Source organism: Oncorhynchus mykiss, chromosome 25 (genome assembly GCF_013265735.2).
Source record: "Oncorhynchus mykiss isolate Arlee chromosome 25, USDA_OmykA_1.1, whole genome shotgun sequence".
Classification (NCBI taxonomy): domain Eukaryota; kingdom Metazoa; phylum Chordata; class Actinopteri; order Salmoniformes; family Salmonidae; genus Oncorhynchus; species Oncorhynchus mykiss.
This window is the reverse complement of record NC_048589.1, coordinates 42655817-42675807: the sequence shown is the minus strand read 5'-3', so window position 1 is coordinate 42675807 and position 19991 is coordinate 42655817. Positions and strand designations below refer to the sequence as shown.

The following is a 19991-nucleotide window of genomic DNA, read 5'->3' as shown; positions in this document are numbered from 1 at the left end:
ACTGGCAGCCATGGAGACTGGCTCTGGCAGCCATGGAGACTGGCTCTGGCAGCCATGGAGACGGGCTCTGGCAGCCATGGAGACTGGCTCTGGCAGCCAAATACTCCATCTTAATGTGAATCGATTCTCAATTGCGATACGGTTCTAGAAAATGTTTTACTTTCATATCACATCAAAATCATTTCACAAATACAAATTATACATTTATTGTTTTAACCAGCTGTCACAGTTGCAGCCGACAGTATTTTTAAGTGACAACTCATTTCTGACGGCCTTTGGTTACTACACACAGGTGTTCAGAGCATGCTAGATAGCTAATTAGCACAGGTGTTCGGGGCATGCTAGATAGCTAATTAGCACAGGTGTTCGGGGCATGCTAGATAGCTAATTAGCACAGAAGTTCGGAGCATGCTAGATAGCTAATTAGCACAGGTGTTCGGAGCATGCTAGATAGTTAATTAGCACAGGTGTTCGGAGCATGCTAGATAGCTAATTAGCACAGGTGTTCGGAGCATGCTAGATAGCTAATTAGCACAGGTGTTCTGAGCATGCTAGATAGCTAATTAGAACAGGTGTTCAGAGCATGCTACATAGCTAATTAGCACAGGTGTTCTGAGCATGCTAGATAGATAATTAGAACAGGTGTTCAGAGCATGCTAGATTGCTAATTAGCACAGGTGTTCAGAGCATGCTAGATAGCTAATTAGCACAGGTGTTCGGAGCATGCTAGATAGCTAGTTAGCACAGGTGTTCAACGCATGCTAGATAGCTACTTAGCACAGGTGTTCGGAGCATGCTAGATAGCTAATTAGCACAGGTGTTCGGAGCATGCTAGATAGCTAATTAGCACAGGTGTTCAGCGCATGCTAGATAGCTAATTAGCACAGGTGTTCGGAGCATGCTAGATAGCTAATTAGCACAGGTGTTCGGAGCATGCTAGATAGCTAATTAGCACAGGTGTTCGGAGCATGCTAGATAGCTACTTAGCACAGGTGTTCGGAGCATGCTAGATAGCTAATTAGCACAGGTAGAAGCCTCGGTCTTCCGTCTATCTCCCATACACGCACTTTAACATGGAGATATATGAGGGAACACTAACCCCGAACCCTAATAAGGTGTGTAGCAATTTCTCGCTGATATGAAAGGACACGCCGCAAGCATAAAAAATAACAAAAATAAATCTCCCGTGAAGATGATACCTTCATCAATAGACGCTAAAGGTAACTGACAGGATCGAAAGAAATGCAGCGCTCTTCAGCTTTCTCTGATCCTTCATTATAATCTTACCTTAACCGAAGATGATCAACTTCTAGAGAGATGTCACCTACGGCTGCAAATATTGAGGCCTTCTTTTCTAATCGCCTACCCTATAATCACCCTATAAAAATGCCCATCATTGCGCAAGTTGTTACTACGATTGTCAAAAAAGATTAACATAATTAATCACCATTAATCGCATGCTTTTCTGTAGTTAATCGTGATTAATCACAATTTTTGAATATGCTCAAATTTGATCCCAAAAGAAATATTTTTAAATTTATAAAGCAGTGCATTGTGTTACAGGCATACTTTGATTGTGAGGGACGGAAACACAAAATTCAAAAGGCGCGTGCACATCTGAGCTATATTTTTTGCAGGTGCACACACACACACACACACACACACACACACACACACACACACACACACACACACACACACACGACTTACTATTCCTGTGAGGACTTTTTGTGTGCTGTGTGCCCTAATGAATAGGTCTCAGATGTCAGGGTAAGATTCTTGGTCACCTCGCTGAAGACGATGGACTTGAGGAAGAGGTCCAGCAGCATGGTCTCCGAGAGGCTGCAGTCGTCGAAGGTGAGGAAGAGGACGGTGAAGAGAGTACTGTGATGTACTGGTATGTGGGGCTTACTGTAGGAGGAACGAAGAAGCTTCAGACCTGACACTGTTATCATCAACGCACCAAACCTGGGGAGGAGAGAGGGGGGGATTGGAAATCACAATTGGAATCATTTGACTCCTTCTAGAATAGGCCTGGCCACTTTGTGGAAGACGGAATTCACCTGGGTGAAAATGGCTCCCGGCTGTCGTCATCAAACATTGGAAAGGTTCTTGGTTCTTCTCCTTAAATTGATGTGAGAACAATATTAGCATTTAGCATTACATGTAAGTCCGTTTTTACCATGTCCTCTTTGGTTACTATGAGAGTTCCACATGTTGTATCTGAAAGTGGTGACATGGCAAATGGTGCTAACCGGAGAAATGTCATTGATATTCCTACTTTGTTTACTTTTCCTAATTGGTATAATCTCATCTTTGAGTCTCCTGTTGTTCTGAAATCTCAAAGTATTAGGTAGACACAGATATTTTTTATTTTATCTGAAACCTGGTTAACTGATAAAACCCTGGACTCTGACGTTTCTATGGATGGTTACAATGTGTTTAGGGCTGGTAGGAAAGGTAACGGTGGTGGTGTTACTATGGATGGTTACAATGTGTTTAGGGCTGGTAGGAAAGGCAACGGTGGTGGTGTTTCTATGGATGGTTACAATGTGTTTAGGGCTGGTAGGAAAGGTAACGGTGGTGGTGTTACTATGGATGGTTACATTGTGTTTAGGGCTGGTAGGAAAGGCAACGGTGGTGGTGTTTCTATGGATGGTTACAATGTGTTTTTAGGGCTGGTAGGAAAGGCAAAGGTGGTGGTGTTGCTATTTACACAAGGAATCTTCTTTCTGTGTCTCTGTTAAAGGCCACCTCCAGTCTTAAACTATTTGAATTGTTGCCTTTAAGTCTTCATTTGGGTTCAAACTCCAAAAATAACAGTTATATAAATATATCGTCTACCCTCCGCCAAGAATTGTGTACTGAACGAACTCATTGATTTAATTGCCATTTTTATTACCTCAGAGGTGTTGATCGCTGGAGATTTTCATTTTGCATGGGGAACGCAGGATGCTTGTCTGTTTAAATGATTTTTGTACTAATCTAAATTTGACCCAGCTGATTACAAAGCCCGCTCGTCCAAACTTAAAAAGGACCCTACGAAATCGACTTTGACTGACCTCATATTTACAAATACTCCAGAGAAATATGCTGAGGGTGGGGTATTTGCTTTAGATATTAGTGACCACTGTCCCATTGTATGTGTCAAGGATATACAGATGCCTAGGTCCAAACCTCCTTTTATCAACAAGAGTAATTGTAAGCATTTCATTGAACAGGCCTTTTTTTGGTGACCTTTATATTGGTGACTTTGATTGCATTGCATTTATACCTGACCCAGAGTTGGTCCTGAACCACGTCTCAAATGTTTTCAATTGTATTGTAGATAAACATGCTCCTTAAAATTTAAAAAAAAAAACCTGATAATTAAAAATAGGTCTTGCCGTTGGTTCAGTCCAGAGCAATCTGAAATCATACACAACAGAGATGCTGCCTGGGCCAAAGCTAGATTCATAGACTCGGGCACAGACTGGCAGTCTTTTAGGCAATTGAGCATTCTGCATGTAAAACTAGCTAAAAAAGCTAAATCAGATTATTATGTTAATTCACTATCTGAATGTACAGGGAAACCAGCTAAATTCTGGAAAGCTGTTAAATCACTGAAGGGTTGTGGCTCCTCTTCTCTCCCCAATATATTAATGCAGATTCTGGCCCTATTACTGACAAAGTGTATATAATTAATGCATTTAATCACCATTTTATCTCTGCAGGCTTTATATTTGAAGGTATTTCAAAGCCAGCTCTTGAAATGAGTCGTTTGGATGTCGCCGGTGAAAATGATAATGATACTGAAAAGAAGTCCTGGAGGCTTTGTTAACATTAGACAAAAACAAATCCACAGGGGCTGATCATTTGGATCCTGGTCTGCTTAAGCGTGCAGCACCCCGTATTGCTGGCTCAGTGGCCCACATGTTTTTATTTAACATTGTTATCAGGAAGTACTCCAAAAGCCTGGAAATCCTCATATGCGCTGCCACTCCCCAAGGGTGGGAATACAAATGATCTTGTCAACTATCGCCCCCGTTTAAAGACTCTCTTGTTTAGCTAAGATTTTAGAATCTTTGGTTAATGTACAACTTTGTTCCTTTTTATCTGATAATTATATTCTTAATATAAACCAATCAGGGTTTACAGCAACCACGCTAGTTGTTAATGATCTTGTCATTGCCTTGGATGCTAAAGAGATCTGTGCTGCCTTGTTCATTGACCTGTTGATCATTCTGTTTTGCTGAAGAAATGATCAAGAGTAGGCCTGGGATATTAAAAAAAATATATATATATATATTTCACATTTATTTAACCATGTAGGCTGGTTGAGAACAAGTTCTCATTTACAACTGTGACCTGGCCAGGATAAAGCATAGCAGTTCAACACAAACAACAACACAGAGTTACACATGGAGTAAAACAAACATACAGTCAATAATACAGTAGAAAAAAGTATATATACATTGTGTGCCAATGAGGTAAGATAAGGGAGTTAAGGCAATAAATAGGCCATGGTGGCGAAGTAATTACAATATAGCAATTAAACACTGGAATGGTAGATGTGCAGAAGATGAATGTGAAGTCAACAAATGAGAGCACCTGGGGAATAGGAGTGGAGCTAGGCACTGCAGGGCCTGGATTAACCTCTACATCACCAGAGGAACAGAGGAGGAGTAGGACAAGGGTACGTAGCCGAGTGATCATAGGAGTCCGGTGAGTAGTTAGGCTGGCTAGAGACACAGCGATTCAGACAGCTAGCAGGGGGTTTGGCTAAAGACTATAAGAACTGGTCGGACCAGAGAGTAAAAGGAGCAGGTTTCTGGGTGTGATAGAATAGATTCAAAGCATAATGTACAGACAAAGGTATGGTAGGATGTGGATACAGTGGAGGTAAACCTAGGCATTGAGTGATGATGAGAGATATATTGTCTCTAGAAACATCATTTAAATCAGGTGATGTCATCGTATGTGTGAGAGGTGGAACTAAAGGGTTCGATAAGGTATATTGAGCAGGGCTAGAGGCTCTGCAGTGAAATAAAACGATAATCACTGACCAGAACAGCAATGGACAAGGCATATTGACATTAAGGAGAGGTATGCTTAGTCGAGTGATCATAAGGGTCCAGTGAGTAGTGAGGCTGGTTGGAGACAAGGCGATTCAGACAGCTAGCGGGCCGGGGCTAGCAAGCTAGCAGAAGGGCCTCCGTCACAACGTCGCGATGGAGGAAGTCTGTTTATAGCCTCCTCATGCGTTTATGTCGCTAGACCAGTAATGATGGATTAGTTCTGTGGTTCCGTGTAGTAAAGGGGACCAGTCCAATTGGCAAAAATAGGTACAGTGGTATAGTTAGGTATAGTGGCCCAAGAAATTGTCCGATGGACCTATTCAGCTAACAGCCAATATGCTCTAGACAGCTAGCGGGCTGCGGCTAGCAAGCTAGCAGATGGGCATTCAGGGGACGTTGCGACGGAGGGGGTCAGTTGAATAACCCCCTCGGGCAGATTACATTGGTAGTCCAGTTGTGAAGGACCGGCGGGGCTCCGCACTGGCAGTAAAATGGGTCCAGGCCAATTGGCAAAATAGGTATTGTAGCCCAGGAGTGGCTGATGGAACTCTTCAGCGAGCCGGGAGATGGGCCTGGCATGGGCTAGCTCCAGGCTAGTTGGTGCTTGCTTCGAGACAGAGACGTTAGCCAGGAATAGACACTCGGATTGCAGCTAGCTAGCTGCGATGATCCAGGTGAAAAAGTTTAGAGCTTGCGGTGGGAATCCAGGGATATAGAGAGAAAATAGGTCCGGTATGCTCTTTTTGGAATCGCGTTGTGCAAACTGGCGAGTGTTTTCCGAGCTAAAGGTTAGCTGATGACCGCTAACAGTATATATAGATATAGATATATATAGATATAATTATCTTAGGAACAGAACTCAGGCCATCTTAATAGATGGGGTTAAATCTGAATACCTTGAGATACAAAAAGGTGTTCCTCAGGGTTCTATTTTGGGTCCATTATTGTTCACTTTGTATATTAATGACATAGGAAACACTGTTCATACTTGTAACATTCATCTCGATGCAGACGACACAGTGTTGTGTTCCTGTGCCACCTCAGTGCGGCAGGCCATTCATCTCGATGCAGACGACACAGTGTTGTGTTCCTGTGCCACCTCAGTGCAGCAGGCCATTTGTGTACTTCAGCATGACTTTGATTAAATTCAGAAATCACTTACAGATCTTAAATTAGTGTTAAATACAAGTAAAACCAAGCTCATGCTGTTCTCTAGGTCATGAAATGTTGACCCTGAGGATCTGCATATTTGCGCTATAAATGGAGCCCAAATTGAGATTGTTTCTCAATATAATCAAATTAAATCAAAGTTTATTTGTCACGTGCACCGAATACAACAGGTGTAGTAGACCTTACAGTGAAATGCTTACTTACAGGCTCTAACCAATAGTGCGAAAAAAAAGTATGTGTGTGTGTGTGTGTGTAGCTAAGTAAAGAAATAAAACAGTAAAAAGACATTTGAAAAAAGAGTAGTGAGGCTATATACAGACACCTGTTAGTCAGGCTTATTGAGGTAGTATGTACATGTAGGTATCATTAAAGTGACTATGCATATATGATGATCAAAGAGTAGCAGAAGCATAAAAAGAGGGGTTGGCGGGTGGTGGGACACAATGCAGATAGCCCGGTTAGCCACTGTGTGGGAGCACTGGTTGGTCGGCCCAAATTTAGGTAGTATGTACGTGAATGTATAGTTAAAGTGACTATGCATATTAGATAAACAGAGAGTTGCAGCAGCGTAAAAGAGGGGTTGGGGGGGGCACACAATGCAAATAGTCCGGGTAACCATTTGGTTACCTGTTCAGGTGTCACGGTCGTTGTCGGAAGGAGACCAAGGTGCAGCGTGGTACATTTTCCTTTTATTTTAGTAAATGTTGCGAGTTCAAATCCCCGAGCTGACGAGGTACAAATCTGTCGTTCTGCCCCTGAACAGGCAGTTAACCCACTGTTCCCCAGTAGGCTGTCATTGAAAATAAGAATTTGTTCTTAATTGACTTGCCTAGTTAAATAAACATAAAAAAAGTAAAAGAGATGTTTAATCTCAATGTGATTCCCTGTTTAAATAGGTGAAATAAAATAAATAAAGGTATTCTCTTTAGTTTAAAGATGTGGTTTGGAGTATTGCTTCTTTATACTATGTAAGATATTCTCTGTGAATCTGATGATGTTTTTCTCCCTTGTTCAGAGAAGTTAGTCATTGAAGTTTGCTTGCATATTTTACCGTAAAGTAGTGTGATAGTACCAAAGGATCAGAGAATTAATTTGGTATTGAAAGCTTAAGCTACAGCTAGCTAGCATTGCAGTGCATAAAATGTGGCGAGAAGTTCACTCAAAGAGAGAGAAAGAGAATAGTTGAACAGTTTTGAACAAATACATTTCTTCAACAATTAAGGGGAAGAGAGAGAGAGAGAGAGAGAGAGAGAGAGAGAGAGAGAGAGAGAGAGAGAGAGAGAGAGAGAGAGAGAGAGAGAGAGCTATATTTGTAATCAAACACCTGGCTCAAACAGAGATGGATGCTATGTTAACTAGCTGACTATGGCTATCCAACACGGGAACTCTTCCAAGTCAAGGTAAGCTTTTGGACTCTGACGTTTCTATGGATGGTTTCAATGTGTTTAGGGCTGGTAGGAAAGGTAACGGTGGTGGTATTTCTATGGATGGTTACAATGCGTTTAGGGCTGGTAGGAAAGGCAACGGTGGTGGTGTTTCTATGGATGGTTACAATGTGTTTAGGGCTGATAGGAAAGGTAACGGTGGTGGTGTTTCTAATCTACTTATAAATGTATTGCCACATAGTAGCTATGTTGACTATGACATTAGCTAATATGGTGACAACGATATAGTTTGTGGTTACGTGTTATGATCTGAAGGTTTGGCTTGGAAAGGTTTTTTTGCCTGGCCACAGGCAGCTGATGTGTTGTGCACTGAAGTCCACAAGCGAAGAGAAAAGGTGAGAAGAGGAGAGTGCATAGATGCCAGAAGGAATACAACGTGGCTGCTATGAAAGTGAACGCGTGATCAGGGGTGTATTCATTCAACCGATTCTGTTGAAAAATGTTTCTTAAACAGAAGCAAACAGAACAAAATAAGGATAAACATACCTGAATTTGCTCAATAGAAACTCTCGTTTGCAACTGTGGGACTAATGATTACATCCTAGATCAGCTAGATGCAGGCAAGGTTGTGCAAGGCGGTATTGAATGTGTGTCAATGTCTGTCACCTTGATTACTCAAATTTCTCTCGATCTGTGTGCACCTACGTTGTAAACTTTCATTCATAGGCTAGGTTGAAGCAACCTCATGATGGGTATAGAGACAATTTGACTATAATGTAGTAGCCTAAACCTGTCGATGTTACATTGAACCTGGTGAATGGAATATGAATGACAGTCATCCAATATAATGTAATAGAAATAAAGCCATGCTCATAAAAAAAAAATATATATATATGTATCGTCCTCCCTCATCTGAAATGGCACCGACCGTCACTGTTATAGGCTTATCCGAGTCGTGCAGTTAATGGGATATTGTTGAAAAGCCCTGGAATGAACGGGTGTGTCTGAACACCATGTGGCCTATAGCCTTTAATTACAAGGCAGACTGCGGACCTCAGGGGGTCAGTGACTGACTGACATTTACATCTCATCTGGGATTCATTTCCCGCCCAAGTGGCAGAACTTCTAGACGCACCCTAACAGCTGCACTTCAAGTGGTCAGTGTCTACGTAAGGGATATTTATTTTTGCACTGCAATGTCCACATGGGTGTGGTGTGCTGAATCTGAATAGTAGCCTAGACTAAATAATAATACAAAAGAAACCCGTATGACCATGTCCTGGATAGATATCTGCCTCTATCGCAGTAGATTGACCCATCAGCCTGCAATGATAGTAACACTGTTAACAACTGGGGGGGGGGGGGGGGGGGGGGGCTGCCCTAAGTGACTGTTCGGGATGACATCATGGTACCCATGGGACCACGGAGCGCGCACCACAAATCTACACTGCCTCTGCGCACATATGAGCGCAATATATCTGACTTTTTTTTAAATTAATTTTTATAGGGAACAGGTTGCTGAACACACAAAACGTGAGGCATAGCTTGTTATCGGCATTCATTATCTAGTTGCTGCGGTTCTTCTCTTTGAGGTAGGCTACAGGCTACAGAAGAAGCGAGATGCGCCACGCATCAGGCTTTTGTCGACAGAAATCCATGGCAGAGATTCTAGAATCATGATTATATAAGGAAAAGGAGAGTCGGATGCACGCACGGCCGATTCCACCGTCACCAGAAGACTGGAAAATAAAAGATACAGGCTGTAACGTGCGAGCGAGGTGTCACAGGCTGGCACCAGTGTTGCCTAGCGCCAGACCACTTTGCGCCACAAGTAGAAAACAGGGGATGCACGAAAACAGTGAAGACATCCGGGCACGATGCAGGACTGAATCTATATATTTCCCCTAGAATAAGACGTTGTGTCGACTTGGCTATCATTTGAGTGTAAAGCGCGTCGAATAAGTAGTCTAATTTATTATCGTGAAGATGAGTGTAAACCAGACTGGGTATGATGGCATCTCTAGAGTGGATGGTGTCACGGTAACGGGCGGCCTCAACATCAGTGGTACCCCGAAGCTGCAACAGTGTGCTCAGCCTCCCGGTAACCGACCCAGGGATGCCCGATACCAGCAACACGGCGGTCGGCAGCACCAGCACGCCAGCTCCGCTGTCAAACCGCCTAATTCTGAACGGTCCGAACCCGCGGACGTTGTGAAGCGCGCCATTGACTTCAAGACTCAAGGCACACAGTGTTACAAGGATAAGAAGTACCGGGAGGCGATTGGCAAGTACCACCGTGCTTTATTAGAGATGAAGGGGTTGTGCCGGGTGCTGGGAGACCCTGAAGCCAGCTCTAAGTCTCCTTCCTCTGTGCTGCCTACTATGACCAAATCAGACAGCCTGACGGACGAGCAGAAAGGTGCCATGGAGAACGCCGAGCTGGAGTGTTACAACAGTCTGGCAGGTATGTGATCATCGTTACGTAATTGTTCTATTGTCTTATGTAAGGACATGGGGGTTCGATATCGCCCCACATATTACAGACTGCAGATCTAATGGTTTATTATTGCCCAATATCATCACCATCATCATCATCATCTTCATCATGATAACCACCATCATTATGTCCATTGTCCATCCCGCCATGATTAATTGTAGGCTTATTCTAACGTTTAAACGTGGCTGAGAAAATAATCTCTGAATATGCACCTGATATTCACCAGTCAGTCACCTGCCAGCATTTCCAAATGCCTGTGCTTAGAATTGTACTAAACCTGCTGTCAAATTTAGGCATGAAGATTGACAGATTGACATTTACTTTTATACTGTCTGTAGACGTTCACATCTAATTTCTGTTTCGCCAAATTCTAATGAATTGTTTTAATAATTCTGTAGTGGTGGGTGGGTGAAAATCACCGGGGAAGTCAAGCCCGGGAAAAAAAATGCCATATTACAACCTGTGTGTTGTGATAATTGCGTTGTCTGCTCTATAACCTGTTAGTTCTGACTTCTTCCACATTTTGTTACCTTTACAGCCTTATTCTAAAATTGATTACTTTGATTTTTTCCGTCATCAATCTACACACAAAACCCCATAAAGATATTGCGAAAACAGGATTTTAGATTTTTTTGCTAATTTATAAAAAATAAAAATAAATTTTAAAAAACGGAGCGCTCTGGAGCAGGTTTTCATCAAGGATCTCTCTGCACTTTGCTCCGTTAATATTTTCCTCGATCCTGACTAGTCTCCCAGTCCCTGCCGCTGAAATACATTCCCACAGCATGTTGCTGCCACCACCATGCTTCACCATAGGGATGGTGACAGGTTTCCTCCAGACGTGACGCTTGGCATTCAGGCCAAAGAGTTCAATCTTGGTGTCATCAGACCAGAGAATCTTGTTTCTTATGGTCTGAGAGTCTTCAGGTGCCTTTTGGAAAAACTCCAGGCGGGCTGTCATGTACCTTTTTACTGAGAAGTGGTTTCCATTTGGCCACTCTACCATAAAGGCCTAATTGGTGGAGTGCTGCAGAGATGGTTGTCCTTCTGGAAGGTTCTCTCATCTCCACAGAGGAACTCTAAAGCTCTGTCAGAGTGGCAATCGGATTCTTTTTCACCTCCCTGACCAAGGCCTTTCTCCCCCGATTGCTCAGTTTGGACGGGCGGCCAGCTCTAGGAAGAGTCTTGGTGGTTCCAAACTTCTTCCATTTAAGAAGGATTGAGGCCACTGTATTCTTGGGGACCTTCAATGCTGCAGAAATGTTTTGGTACCTTTCCCAGATCTGTGCCTCAACACAATCCTGTCTCGGAGCTCTATGGACAATTCCTTCGACCTCATGACTTGGTTTTTGCTCTGACATGCACTGTCAACTGTGGGACCTTATATAGACAGGTGTGTGCCTTTCCAAATCATGTCCAATCAATTGAATTTACCACAGGTGGACTCCAATCATGTTGTAGAAACATCTCAAGGATGATCAATGGAAACAGGATGCATCTGAGCTCAATTTCTAGTCTCATAGCAAAGGGTCTGAATACTTATGTAAATAAGGTATTTCAGTTTTATATTTTTATATATATATATATTTGCAAAAAATTCTAAAAACCTGTTTTCACTTTGTCATTATGGGGTATTGTGTTTAGATTGCTGAGGATTTTTATTTATTTAATACATTCTGAGTACTTTCCCGAAGGCACTGTATAGGCCTAAGTCCGAGACAATAAGAAGACAGCAGAATAAATGAAACTACTTTTATTTCATCACAAAACCGGAGAGCAACATTTGTCTGGTGAAGCCCACCAAACATCTTGCATGACCTACAGCGTTGTCTAGGAAGTTAATGCTTTCGGAAATCACGAAACCAACTATTGATTTAGAACCATGGAGAGTTACAGGAAGTCACAAATAAAACAGGAACTGCCTCCGCTATTCCAGCACCATTTCAACATAATCTAATCACCTCTGATTAGTCTAATACAGTGACAACTAAAAGATACCAGAAAAACTATTTAGTCCAATCAACGTAAGCTAAATATGATGTGGCTGTCCATGTTACTCCTTTCTGTGTGTGTGTGTGTGTGTGTGTGTGTGTGTGTGTGTGTGTGTGTGTGTGTGTGTGTGTATGTGTGTGTGTGTGTGTGTGTATGTGTGTGTGTGTGTGTGTGTATGTGTGTGTGTGTGTGTGTGTGTGTGTGTGTGTGTGTGTTGGTGCAAGTAGAAAACACATGTTGACTCACCCTACTCGTAGAGAAACACCAATGCCAGCCTCTTCCTAAATGTTTCCTAAACGGTCGGTGACTCTGTCACCAGTACACCCTTTTAGTTATTGTTGTCCTAGGCTACCTGGCAAAAATGCTTGCACTCTAGCCTAATGATTTATTTATTTCACCATTATTTAACCAGGTAGGCTAGTTGAGAACAAGTTCTCATTTGCAACTACGACCTGGCCAAGATAAAGCAAAGCAGTTCGACACATACAACGACACAGAGTTACACATGGAATAAACAAACATACAATCAATAATACAGTAGAAATATCTATATACAGCATGTGCAAATGAGGTAGGATAAGAGAGGTAAGGCAATAAATAGGACATGGTGGCAAAGTAATTACAATATAGCAATTAAACACTGGAATGGTAGATGTGCAGAAGATGAATGTGCAAGTTGAGATACTTGGGTGCAAAGGAGCAAGATAAATAAATAAATAAATATAGTATGGGGATGTGGAAGATTGGATGGGCTGTATACAGATGAGCTATGTACAGGTGCAGTGATCTGTGAGCTGCTCTGACAGCTGGTGCTTGAAGCTAGTGGGGGAGGTAAGAGTCTCCAGCTTCAGAGATTTTTGCAGTTCGTTCCAGTCATTGGCAGCAGAGAACTGGAAGGAGAGGCAGCCAAAGGAAGAATTGGCTTTGGGGGTTACCAGTGAGTAATTTCCTTTCATGGGAAACAATGCACCAGGCTAGCTAGTTAGCATGTTGAACTTCCATCCTCTCAGGCCAGGGACACAACGTATTAATTTATGGTTGGATCAGAATCACTGTTATAATCATTGGCCAGTACAACAAATTAAGTAAAACCACAAGTCCAAATCCCTATCGCCATCCATGGCTGATTTAGGAAAGGGCCAATTTTAGCTAGCTCGCTATCCACCGGAGAGAAATTAAAATGTTTTCTGTAAATTGTGTTTGGCTTTTGATGTGATGTCATTGGTGTGAAGCCAAATCCATACTGGCTTCCCTTTATCCATTTTTTTTGGTGCTTCAGGACCATTGACAGCTGAGCTCACACGGTTTAGCTCAACGCTGATTGGCTATTTAAAAAAAAAAAAATTTATCGAGAGAGGCCATATGCTCGCTGGCTTCCCTTGCATTCAATGCTATGGGCGACAACAGTGTCATACTCTTTTTGACCAGACAGCATCAGACAGATGAACTACACATACTGATAAAGTAGGGACCCAGTTTTGTCCAGATGTTTTCTCCAGTGATACACATTTAGTCTGTTGCGAATTAATGGACATTTATGAAACACCGACAGATAAAAATGCATAATTCTGTATGTTTAAAGAAAAAACATGATTGGTCCAAAAACATTTTTTTTGGGGGGGGAGGAGCCTGGCTTCCTTTGGCATCCATGAATTACACGCCATTGTGCCTCTCTCTCCTCCCAGCGTGCCTGTTGCAGATGGAGCTGGTCAACTATGAGCGTGTGAAGGAGTATTGTCTGAAGGTACTGCGTAAGGAAGGGGACCACTTCAAGGCTTTGTACCGCTCTGGGGTGGCCTACTATCACCTAGGAGACTTCCACAAGGCCCTTCACTATCTCAAGGAGTCCCACAAACAACAGCCAGCAGGTGAGGGTTAGGCTGGCTAGTCTGCTAACCCTATGCTCATTTCACATATTATTCCATTTGATACACCATTTTGAAAAAAAAGCGTATTTATTTTACCAGGAGGTACAGTCGAGACAGGTACATTCTGTTGAGGCAATCAATAATTAAAATAGAATTGAGCATGGCATTCATTTGACAGTGACTTCAAGTCTAACTGGACGTCAGCAAAGCAATTGGATGGAAGACTGCCATTTTGGCTAACCCCCAACCAGATTGATAGATTTAAAAACCTATAACTCAACTGGCGAAAGTTCACCCTAACAACCCAGGGGTTTTAATCAACGTTAATAAATCAGATGATGTAATGTTTTATTTTTCCTAAAGCATCCTTTTTTTTTGTTATGTCTTTGTATTCCAGACACCAACGTTCTCCGTTACATCCAGCTGACTGAGATGAAGATCCGTCGTTCTGCCCAGAAGGAGAAGAAAGAGACCGCATAAACAACCAACACTCACTGTCTTAATTGATAACTGAGGCTTTACCCGAAATGGCACCCTATTCCCTATGCAGTGCACTAGGTCCCTATGTGCCCTGGTCAAAAGGAGTGCACTGCATAGGGAATAGGGTGCCATTTAGGATGTCACCCACCTAACCTTTTCACTCAACTGTCAATTTGTACTTTTCTTCATGCTCCACTCAGACCACGATACAGGGTCTCTGTGTTTTAAAGGATTTCTATATAGATATGCTTTACCTTTGCACAGCCACTTTATCCTTCTTCGTCTTCGCCGATTATGTGATTCATACCAACGTGTACTTTAGTACTTATGAGTAATATGTCAACTATTTTATACAGATATGCAGTACCAGTCAAAAGTTTGGACACACCTACTCATTAAAACGTGTTTCTTTATGTTTTCTATTTTCTCCATTGTAGAATAATGGTGAAGACCTCAACACTATGAAATAACACACGTGGAATCATGTAGTAACCAAAAAAAAGTGTTAAACAAATCAAAATATATTTTAGATTCTTTAAAGAAGCCACCCTTTGCCTTGATGACAGATTTGCACATTCTTGGCATTCTCTCAACCAGCTTCACCTGGAATGCTGTTCCAACACTCTTGAAGTAGTTCCAACATATGCTGGCTGAGCACTTGTTGGCTGCTTTTCCTTCACTCTGCTGTCCAACTCATCCCAAATCATCTTATTTGGGTTGAGGTCTGGTGATTGTGGAGGCCAGGTCATCTAATGCAGCACTCCATCACTCTCCTTCTTGGTCAAATAGCCTTTACACAGACCGAAGGTGTGTTTGAGTCATTGTCCTGTTGAAAAACAAATGATAGTCCCACTAAGCTCAAACCAGATGGGATGGCGTATCGCTGCAGAATGCTGTGGTAGCCATGCTGGTTAAGTGTGCCTTGAATTCTAAACAAATCACAGACAGTGTCACCAGCAAAGCACCCCCACAACATCACACCTCCTCTTCATGCTTCACGGTGGGAACTACACATACGGAGATCATTTGTTCACCTACTCTGCATCTCACAAAGACACTGGGAAGAGACCCAAAAATGTAAAAAAAAAAAGGACTCATCAGCCGAAAGGACAGATTTCCATGTTTCTCGGCCCAAGCAAGAGTGTGCAAAGCTGTCATCAAGGCAAAGGGTGGCTACTTTTGAAGAATCTCAAAAAATAAAATGTATTTAGATTTGTTTAACACTTTCTTTGGTTACTACATGATTCCATATGTGTTATTTCATAGTTTTGATGTCTTCACTATTATTCTACAATGTAGAAAATAGTAAAAAATTAAAGAAAAACCCTTGAATGAGTAGGTGTGTCCAAACTTTTGACAGGTACTGTACATACAACCGAAATGGTGCAGCGGTCAGTCTTTTTTCGGCGACCATCTTTAAAGTTTATGTGCAGACATCGCAATGTTGCTGAACGTTATATATAGTTGGCAATGCAGCACACTGCCAGGTCCAACGTGTAGACTAGGGCAACAACACATCTGATGGAGTCAAAGTAACAGATTTCACAGGATGAAACATGTGGCCTGTGACGTCTGCCTTCCCTCCCTCCTACTGACAACATGTGGTTTGTGTTCACCGCGGAGTCACTGTTTGACAAACCTCCCACTTTTAGCCCAGGATTCAACCCAATCGCGCTTTGTCCGCTTGTGCACGTGCGTTCACGGAGATCCCGTTCACCATAAACGTGGCATATGTCAGCTTAATCGAAAAATTATCTTTAAAATGACGCAAATCGGTGGTCGGATTGAATCCCGGCCTTAGACATTGAGCCAAAACAACACTTGTGTTTTTGTCTTTATAGATTATTGAGATTTGGCAAGATGTGTTGATAACTATAATAATATATATATATATAATAGATCTATAAATACTCTATTTAGGTTATAAGGGCACAAACACTGAATAAAAATATAAACACAACATGTAAAGTGTTGGTATGTTTCATAAGCTGAAATAAAAGATCCCCCAAAATTTTACATGTGCACAAAAAGCTTATTTCTCTAAATTTTAGTGCACAAATTTGTTTACAGCCCTGTTTAGTGAGCATTTTTCCTTTGCCAAGATAGTCCATCCACCAAAAGGCCACTCTAAAATGTGCAGTTTTGTCACACAACACAATGCCACGGATGTCTCAAGTTTTGAGGGAGCGTGCGATTGTCATGCTGACTGCAGGAATGTCCACCAGAGCTGTTGCCAGAGAATTGAATGTTCATTTCTCTACCATATGCCGCCTCCAACGTCGTTTTAGAGAATTTGGCAGTGCGTCCAACCAGCCTTACAACCACAGATAACATTTATGGCGTCGTGTGGGCGAGCGGTTTGCTGAACGTTGTGAACAGAGTGCCCAATGGAGGTGGTGGGGTTATGGTATGGGGCAGACATAAGCTATGGACAACGAACACAATTGCATTTTATAGATTTTTTTTAAAGGTATCTGTGACCAACAGATACATATGTGTATTCCCAGTCATGTGAAATCCATAGATTAGGGACCTAATGAATTTATTTAAATTGACTGATTTCCTCATATGAACTGTAACTCAGTAAAAATTTTGAAAATGTTGCATGTTGCGTTTATATTTTTTGGTCAGTGTATTTGCTAATTACAAGCTCATTGTCATGACACTTTATCAGAAAATATATTTAAAAAAAGAGTAGCTTACTTTATAAAAGAAAGTGCTATAAGTATGTTTTAATTATATAATAGCAAAGCTAATTGTATTTTGTTTGTAAATGTAAGCAGGGGCATTCCATACACAAGAGTATCTTTGAGAAACCCCCAATTTACTGTTTCGTGTCTAATAAAGGAGTTATAATTATATTTATTTATTACAGTAATTGTTTTGTTTTTTGCACGTACCTCACCATCAAATCTTAAACTATTAATAGCACATACCAACAAATCAAATTTTATTCTCAGAATAAATACATTTTTTTCCCCCCATGGCATGGGCTCTCTCTAAAGGTTTTCAATAAAATAATTCTCAAATCCTTCAAATACAAACATAATTCAATAGAACACACAACAAACACACTGGCTTTTATGGTTGCCTAATATCTCCCAGTCTATTAACTGAAGGAGGAAAGAGGAGCTGAGGGAGAGGATGACATCATACCTTCTCCTCTTGGTAGTTGTCATATTGAGATGGACTATAATGCGCCTGCCTGGTTGTTGAACTGCCTGGTTATTGAACTGCCTGGCTATTGAACTGCCTGGCTATTGAACTGCCTGGCTATTGAACTTCCTGTTTATTGAACAGCTGGTTATTGAACTGCCTGGTTATTGACCGGCCTGGTTATTGAACTGCCTGGTTATTGAACTGCCTGGCTATTGAACTGCCTGGCTATTGAACTGCCTGGCTATTGAACTTCCTGTTTATTGAACAGCTGGTTATTGAACAGCTGGTTATTGAACTGCCTGGTTATTGAAGGACTTGATTATTGAACAGCTGGTTATTGAACTGCCTGGTTATTGAACTGCCTGGTTATTGACCGGCCTGGTTATTGAACTGCCTGGTTATTGAACTACATGGCAGGGGACAGTTGTTGTGTCTGAAATGGCGTCCCCAGTCCCTATATAGTTCACTGTGTCTGAAATGGCGTCCCTAGTCTCTATATAGTTCACTGTGTCTGAAATGGCGTCCCTAGTCCCTATATAGTTCACTGTGTCTGAAATGGCGTCCCCAGTCCCTATATATAGTTCACTGTGTCTGAAATGGCGCCCCCAGTCCCTATATAGTTCACTGTGTCTGAAATGGTGCCCCTAGTCCCTATATAGTTCACAGTGTCTGAAATGGCGCCCTAGTCCCTATATAGTTCACTGTGTCTGAAATGGCGTCCCCAGTCTCTATATAGTTCACTGTGTCTGAAATGGCGTCCCTAGTCCCTATATATTTCACTGTGTCTGAAATGGCGTCCCTAGTCCCTATATAGTTCACAGTGTCTGAAATGGCGTCCCTAGTCCCTATATAGGTCACAGTGTCTGAAATGGCGTCCCTAGTCCCTATATAGTTCACTGTGTCTGAAATGGCGCCCCAGTCCCTATATAGTTCACTGTGTCTGAAATGGCGTCCCTAGTCCCTATATAGTTCACTGTGTCTGAAATGGCGTCCCTAGTCCCTATATAGTTCACTGTGTCTGAAATGGCGTCCCTAGTCCCTATATAGTTCACTGTGTCTGAAATGGCATCCCTAGTCCCTATATACTTCACTGTGTCTGAAATGGCGTCCCTAGTCCCTATATACTTCACTGTGTCTGAAATGGCGTCCCTAGTCCCTATATAGTTCACTGTGTCTGAAATGGCGTCCCTAGTCCCTATATAGTTCACTGTGTCTGAAATGGCGTCCTCAGTCCCTATATAGTTCACTACTAGGGCATTGGCACCTTATGGTCCTTTCCATTTGATCCACAGTCGTGTACTATGTAGGCAGTGGCGACCCGTCATTCAAGGCAGGTGGGGCTTGCATGTTATTTTGGCATTAACACATGTCACATATCAGTTTGCAAACAATGTAAAATAAAAATATATATATAATTAAAGCCACATACAACCATGGTCTCGTTTAGGTTTTCTTGAGTAAAGCAGCTCCAAAATGCAGGTGTTTCAGCCTAGCTCAGGGCTTTCTGTGGTGGTGGGGTGGGCCAGCAGAAAATAGGAGCATTGCGCTGTGATTGGCTCAGTATTCTGTCACTCATGGGGACCTTGCACATCGTAGCAACGGCTACTCTTCCTGGGGTCTTAACAGGAAACAACATCACTGATAAAATGCAGAAAATACACACATATACACAGCACTACATTTACATGACCATTTAGTCATTCAGCAGATGCTCCCATCCTTTGCGACTTACAGCTAGTGTATTAATCTTAGGATAGCCAGGCAAGGCATCCTACCATACCATACATTAGGCCTTGAATCTATTCTTCTGCGCCCCTGAAACCTGTTCCTTTTACTCTCTGTTCCAAATGCACTAGATGACCAGTTCTTATAGCCTTTAGCCGTACCCTTATCCTAATCCTCCCCTGTTCCTCTGGTGATGTAGAGGTTAATCCAGGTCCTGCAGTGCCTAGCACACGCGCTCTCATTTGTTGACTTCTGTAACTGTAAAAGCCTTGGTTTCATGCATGTTAACATTAGAAGCCTCCTCCCTAACTTTGTTTTACTCACTGCTTTAGCACACTCCGCCAACCCGGATGTCCTAGCCATGTCTGAATCCTGGCTTAGGAAGGCCACCAGAAATCCTGAAATTTCCATCCCTAACTATAACATTCAAGCTTCTACTTCTAAAAATCCACCTCTCCAGAAACAAGTCTCTCGCTGTTGCCGCTTGTTATAGACCACCTTCTGCCCCCAGCTGTGCCCTGGACACAGATGCCCCCCCCATCTGTCATCAGAGCTCGTACTGTTAGGTGACCTAAATTGGGACATGCTTAACACCCCGGCCGTTCTACAATCTAAGCTAGATGCCCTCAAATCTCACGCAAATTGTCAATGAACCTAC

The 19991-nt window shown here is 42.2% G+C and overlaps 1 protein-coding gene across 1 annotated transcript; it reads left to right on the top strand.

Annotated features, from left to right (window-relative positions):
- Positions 1-9048: 9048 nt before the first annotated feature.
- LOC110505983 (tetratricopeptide repeat protein 9A) lies at positions 9049-14909 on the top strand. Its single transcript, XM_021585456.2, has 3 exons — positions 9049-10076; positions 13787-13969; positions 14367-14909. Exons 1-3 carry the CDS (start codon positions 9599-9601, stop codon positions 14447-14449), a joined length of 744 nt encoding a protein of 247 aa, XP_021441131.2. The 5' UTR covers positions 9049-9598; the 3' UTR covers positions 14450-14909.
- The last annotated feature ends 5082 nt before the right edge of the window (positions 14910-19991 follow it).

Excerpts from the sequence above, each read along its gene's own strand:
- LOC110505983 (XM_021585456.2), top strand. The coding sequence starts at position 9,599 with ATGAGTGTAAACCAGACTGGGTATGATGGCATCTCTAGAGTGGATGGT. Across the intron at positions 10,077-13,786 it reads GTGTTACAACAGTCTGGCAG|CGTGCCTGTTGCAGATGGAG; the intron begins GTATGTGATCAT and ends CTCTCCTCCCAG. Across the intron at positions 13,970-14,366 it reads CCACAAACAACAGCCAGCAG|ACACCAACGTTCTCCGTTAC; the intron begins GTGAGGGTTAGG and ends TTTGTATTCCAG.